Genomic DNA, 6,564 nt, shown 5'->3' with positions numbered 1-6,564 from the left:
AAGCGGGGCAGGGGCAGTGACAGCCGGACTCCTCCGCAGTTGTTGCAAAAGCACAGCCGGGGAGGCATGCGCTCCCGGCGGGGAAAAAGGGTTGGATCCCGCGCCTTTTTCTCAAGCAAGAGCTCACCCAGCCAGGCAGGAGAAGGCAGAAGCACAGCTGGACATCCTGCAGTCACAGCCAGAAGCAAACAGTAGCTTTCCTCCATCACCTCCAGTGTCCCCCGAGCAAGTGCCGGTCACAACGGCCAGAGTGCCTCCTCCCCTCGCTCCACCCAGCCACAGCCTTTGTCTCTTACAAAAGATTCAATGGCCCTGAGCACCTGGTTGTGAGTTTCCTAGTAACAGGGATGGAGAAAATTCCACCCCCCCCAACCTTCAACACACAGATATTCCTCATTCTTCTTGTGGCCTCTGATAAGAAAGATGGGTTCTAATACCTTTGCAAACAACTGGATGGGTGAGGGTCTTTAGGAGAAATGGGTGTTAATGTCTTTGAAATGGGTCTTAATGTCTCCACCAACCTCAAGCCACCCAAATTTGTTACAGAACCCAGACAGTTTGACTACTGTTTGAACTCCTGAACTTTAGGGTAATAGAAAAATGGGTCCACACAAAGTCTCTTGCAGAACCCAGATAGCCTGAACTTCTGAAGCTTCGAGGAAAATTATATGTTCAAGGGGATGAAGGTTTGGGAAGGCTGTACTTTTCTAGTACCTCAGCCAATGGGGAAAGGAAGAGGGCAGCATGCAATCGGGAGATTAGGATAAAAGAAGGCTGCATCCTCTGAAACTGAGAGACAGAGACCCCACAGGGGTATGCCCCAGTGGACTCTCTCCCTTTATTCAAATAAAGTTGCAGGACTCCTCTGTCTTCTTTATGGACAGCGGCTTTCCATAGCATGATTTTCCGCACCCCTCTCAGGCCAAGAAGGACATTGAACCTAGGTTTCTCACTTCTATGTCAGTGTTACATGTACAACAAGCTTCATCATTTAGTCCTGTATTTCAAGGTAGCAACTGGCAGTATATTTAAGGGGAGACCTATAGCAACTACCCAAGTAGCAAAAGGAAGCTTAGGAGGGCATACCTCCAGCAAGTACAAGCAACTGTTAAGTAAACTTTCCTGTCTGACCATCCAGGAGCCACTCTGGCAGTCACACTTGCACCACTTGAGATATGACCAAAGCCCCTTTGCAGCAGGCTGCTCCAGTGAGCTGGCAGGTACCCCCCGTGACTCCACACATACACCACACATGGTCAGACAAGGTTTCCTTACCATCTCAACCCCAGGTTTCCCATAGAAGTCTCAGACATCCTTAAAACAATTTAATCATGGTGCAACAACAGAAAAATACCTCGATTTGGTGCCTCCAGGTAATGCCAAACTGATTTTTGCTTTTATATATACTTCATATATATATTTGTAGCTCTGTAACCTATTATTGTATAACTATACAGATTTGTAGCTAGCATTTTTCCTAGCCTATTAATTAGTATTTTTCCTATCCTGTTAGACAGAAAGACAAAACACATTCCTAAAGACTATCCTAATCTTGCTGCTTCTGAGAACCAAGGTCGAGCCACTCTTCCAAGACACATTCTCATAAACAAAGTAGAGCTAGTAGCAAAAGGGGGGCTTTGGAAGAGGGTCGAATCAAGAGGGGGCATTACCTCATCATCTGTGTTTCTAACTGGGGATTCTATTCAATTATGCTAATTTGCTAAACTTATAAAACTGTACTTGCCCTATGTCATGTGTGTATCTTCAGCACATTTTTGGTGCGTATTTTGGTGTGTTGTGCACCTGAAGGGACCCTTCATAAAGGTAACCACATTTTATCACCTAACCACGCCTGGATCTTGATTTTAGGGGGCAAAAAGGCAACACAGGGAGGGACCCTGAACAACCGAATCCTTGTGCTTTTGTACCCTCACAGTCTATGAGTGTGATTAGTCTGCAGTCTTCCTGCTGAGTGTCCAGTCACATGGCTGGCACCACAGATCCCTGTGCCTTTTGTTATGCAAAAGTCGGCGCCAGTTGATGGCCTCTTGTCTCAGGCTACTGCCACCCAGAGCTCAATCTGCAGCTCACACTGCAGCTGCACCCCTAGCTACCTGCACTGAATGTACTCCTCAACGCAACCAAAGACATAACAAGAAGACAGGACTATGGGGTATCCCCTTGCACCCCCACTGGGATATTGACACCATCAAAAAGCTCTATAAAGGGCCTGTACACCAGGGAAAAAACAAGAGTAACTAGAGATTTGTGTGCAGTCACAGTGCTTTGATCTCATTGTGATTATGGAGATGTGGTGGGAAAGCTCACATGACTGGAATGCTGTCATGAAGGGCTACACACTGCTTAGGAGAGACAGACCAGGAAGGTGCGGTGGTGGAGTTGCCTTCTGTGAGGCTACACTTGGAATGTATTGAGCTCTGTCTTGGGATGGATGATGAGTGAGTTGAGAGCTTATGGGTTAGGATAAAAGGGCAGATCAGTAATGGTAACACTGTTGTGGATGTTTGCTACCGGGCACCTGATCAGGAGGAGGAAGTGGATGAAGCCTTCTACAGACAGCTTGAAGCAGCCTCACAAACACAAGCCCTGTTTTTTTCAGGGGACTTTAACTACACTGGCATATGCTGGAGAAGCAACACAACAAAGCACAAACAGTCCAGGAGGTTCCTGGAAAGCATAGATGACAACTTCCTGTCACAGTCAGTGGAGGATCCCACAAGGAATGATGTGCTGCTTGACCTCATACTAACAAACAGGGAAGTCCTTGTTGGAGATGTGAAGGTTGTGATGCCCGAAAAGATAGGCTGGAAATAAAACCTCATAGACCAGTGTCTATAGAGCAGGTATTTGTTTATTGCAGCTCTGGAGGTGAGGGGGATCTCTCTACCTAACTCACCCACTTTTGTCAAGTGCTGTGGTTTATTTATACAGTAAATTTCGCTTAGTGTTACTATGTCACTATAACATCATTATATAAGCACTGGAATTAATTTACATAGCATGATCTCATGGATATAAGTAGTTCTTTTGCACTGTGCTTGCTCCTCCCCAATTTGGTGGTCATGGGGGTCTCCCTGATGAAGGCTTCCAGAATCTTCTTCACATCTGAACTTTTCACCTTTGTCTTCGGAGCATGTGCAGTTATGGTGTGTGGCTTCTTGCTTTCGAGTTCAGGCGGCACGCCCCGAAGCCACACAGAAAGGGCGAGCCACCACGCCGCGCACCTGCCAGGTGTGCCCTGGTAGAGAAGCTCACTGACCGGTCTGCGGAGTCCCTGGGGGACAGAGGCGAGCAGGAAACAAGGTGGGACAGAAGAATGTACGACATGCAGTCTGCAGGCTTCCAGGGATTTATTTGAGGGTCTTCGGGTGAGGGTCCAAGGACGGCGAGAAGGGATGGAGAGACGGGGACAGGCTGAGGGCTGGAAGTCCGGAGGCTGCGAGTCCCGAACAGCCAGTGACAAAGGGTTATATGGGGAAGGAAAAGGGGAGTGGTTTGGTGCGCAGACCAACCGGGACAGTCAGAGGTAAGAGGGACAGGGACACAATTCAAATGAACCAATGATACACAACTCAAGAGGGAACAAAGGAGAAGTCTCTAGAAATAATTTCTTCAACCACAGGGGCTCATGGTTGGTTTCCACAGGTCTCCATGACCTAAACAGTCCAGGCTGTCACAGCCCCCTGCGGCTGGTCTCTTGAGCACTAGAACTTGCAGGCGTGCACCGCAACAATGGTGTTCCTTGGTCTCTCTGGTTCTAACTGGTCTAAATTCTGTATTCTGGGGCTAATTGGCTTTACATTTGCCAATTTCTCATTAGTGCTATACTTGTCCACCTTTGAAGATATCCACTTGGTGAGGTTTTTTGTTTCTTTTTTTTTGTTTGCTTGTTTTGGTTTGTTTTTTTTCTTTTTTTCTCTATTCAGCATTAAGCAACTAGTTAACCACATACTAGCCATTACATTGTATAGAAAGTTATAATTCAAGTTATATAGGCACAAAAAGCTATGGTTCAGGTTATACTGATATAGAAAGTTATGATTCAGATTATATAGGTATAGAAAGTTATGATTCAGGTTATATTGATATCTTACAACTCAAGCTATATAAGCATCTTGTAACTTTGACCCAAATTATATAGGCATCAAGTCCCCCCTTTCTTTGCTCCTTTGTGAATTCTTTCACAAGTTATATTGAGGTCTTTGAGTGCATTTCTCAAAAATATGTTCTTCTTTCTATTCTGTGCCTCAACTGGTGACTTTTCCAGTCATAAGAAGTTGTAGCCCCTTTGCAACACCACAGAAAACATTGACTGAATACACAGGCAGAGAGAATGATTACTCCTAAAATCAAAATTCCCATGAATAACTGTTTTAGCCAACTGAAATCTGGGAGCCAAGATGTGTTTCCCCTAAGTGGGTTGTCCAAGAAGTGTCATCTTTTGTTGCTTCATGAAGTACCCTTGCATGTTGCCAGATTGCATGTATATCTTTTGCTATTTGCCCTGATTCATCTACATACGTACAACAACTATTATTTACTAGTGTACAAACTCTTCCCATTTGTGCTGTAATCATATCTAATGCCATTTGATTTTGAAGTACTACTTCCTTTAGGGAATTGACTTCTGTTTGCAACCGTCCAATGGCATCTGCTGTTGTATTTGCAATTATTTCCATTTCTGCTGAGATATTCACTATTGCCATTTCTAACTGTGCTATCCCTAGAGGAAATAATAAGGCCCTGACAAAGCCATGAAAACCTGTGTTATATCTAATTAGAGGGTTGGATGGTGTGGCTAGCACAGGTCTTTCCCATGAAAACTTCTTCTGTGTTTTATAAACAAAGATAAAGTTTGGATGTTATTAAAAACAGTGTCTTGAGATTTGGACAGTTCAGGCCTGGCCAATCAGGCCTGGGGGAAGGTTTCTGACTGACCAATCTGGGTGACCTCTGAAAAGTCTATATAAGCTGAAATCAAAATAATAAAGTCCTCTTTTTCTTGTCACACTGAGAACCCGGGTCCTTTTCTCTGCTAGCGGCTCAACAGCGACAGGATGGTACAGTTCGATTTAATCGGTTTTTCCAAACTCGTCTCCAAATTCCTCTAACAATCCCTGTAATTGAACTAGTGTGATTTATCATCTGTATGTGCGGGACAAGATACCCCATGGTACATTGTCCTGTCCAATTTCCGGGTAATTGCTTATGGGCTATTCCATTTTCACACAACCACCAATAACCATCTGGCAAATCACAACTCACTGTAATTTTTATTAAGGGGTTGTTGGTATGTCTGGTGTACAGATAGTTATGCCATTGTTGTGAGGGCACAAGTAATGTTATGTTAAACCAGACCCATGGTAGGAGAACAATTTTGGTCCAATTGCTAGTGTTGTTAAAATGATCAAAATTGGGTCTGGCAAACTTTGATTCTATAAAAGTAACAGATTGATTGACAAGCGTTAACTGAAAAGGAGGTGTTCCCATAGGGGACCCTGACCACTCACATTGGTGTTTATGTTCATACAGGGAATATGGGCTTAACTTAGTCCAATTACTAGAGGGCACTCCTAACAACGGTGAGCGTAACTGTTGTACCTGTCCACACAACCAACAATCCCTTATTCTAGTATGGTTCACTATGGATTTAAGCAAAGCTACATAATTATTAGCATTGAAGGTTATAGTGACTTGCCACAAAGCAACAAAGCATAACAATGTATTCATAGTTTACAGCTGATTTTCAGTTATAGTCCTTCAGTATTAACAGCTGTTGCAGCCCATCATTTAACAGGAGATTTCTTGACTCGGGTATAATGGATCCAGGTAGGTCTCTCTTTTATGCAAACTGCTGTGAAACTTGTCCGAAGGACTTGAAAAGGTCCGTCCCACTTCTGTAGAGGATCACCTGAAAAATTCTTAACATATACCTAGTCACCAGGATCAATTGCATGCAATTTGTGATCTGGCTGCTTAGGTTGATTTTCAAACACAGTATTGAATTTCTGATGCAATTGTTTGTTTATTGCTTTTAAATATTCACAGATATATTGATTGCCTACTTGAGCCAAATTTTCATCATGAGTAGCATTCAGTTCATAAAGTCTGCCATAAAGAATTTTGAATGGGCTAACCTTTTCTTTTGATTGAGGTTTCACCCTGAGTCTCACAAGGGCGATGGGTAGAGCTTGGAACCAATACAAACTGGTTTCTTGGCAAATTTTTGCTATTTGCTGTTTAATCATATGGGTAATTTTCTCTATTTGACCACTAGCTTGTGGCCTGTAGGGGGTATGAAGCTGCCACTGAATTCTTAACACTTTGCTGATTGCTTGCACAATTTGTGCACAAAAATGTGTTCCCCTATCAGAGGAAATTTCTCTGGGTACTCTGAACTTAGGGATGATTTCATTTAGCAATGCTTTTACTACTTCTCGAGCTTTGTTTGTTCTACAAGGGAACACCTCTGGCCACGCAGAAAAGGTGTCCGTTAACACCAATAGATATCTGAAACCCCCCTCTCTTGGGAGTTCAGAAAAA

The 6,564-nt window shown here is 43.8% G+C and overlaps 1 protein-coding gene across 1 annotated transcript; it reads right to left on the bottom strand.

Annotated features, from left to right (window-relative positions):
• Positions 1 to 4,209: 4,209 nt before the first annotated feature.
• On the bottom strand, positions 4,210 to 5,383 carry LOC146425423 (endogenous retrovirus group V member 2 Env polyprotein-like). The gene is given in 3 exon segments (XM_085041456.1): positions 4,210 to 4,427; positions 4,430 to 4,744; positions 5,380 to 5,383. Coding segments are annotated over 3 exon segments (537 nt in total).
• Positions 5,384 to 6,564: the final 1,181 nt, after the last annotated feature.

This window comes from Lichenostomus cassidix, chromosome W, assembly GCF_008360975.1.
Source record: "Lichenostomus cassidix isolate B80296 chromosome W, HeHo_3.0, whole genome shotgun sequence".
Lineage (NCBI taxonomy): Eukaryota > Metazoa > Chordata > Aves > Passeriformes > Meliphagidae > Lichenostomus > Lichenostomus cassidix.
Note: the sequence above shows the minus strand (reverse complement) of the source record. Positions and strands in the feature narration are given on the sequence as shown.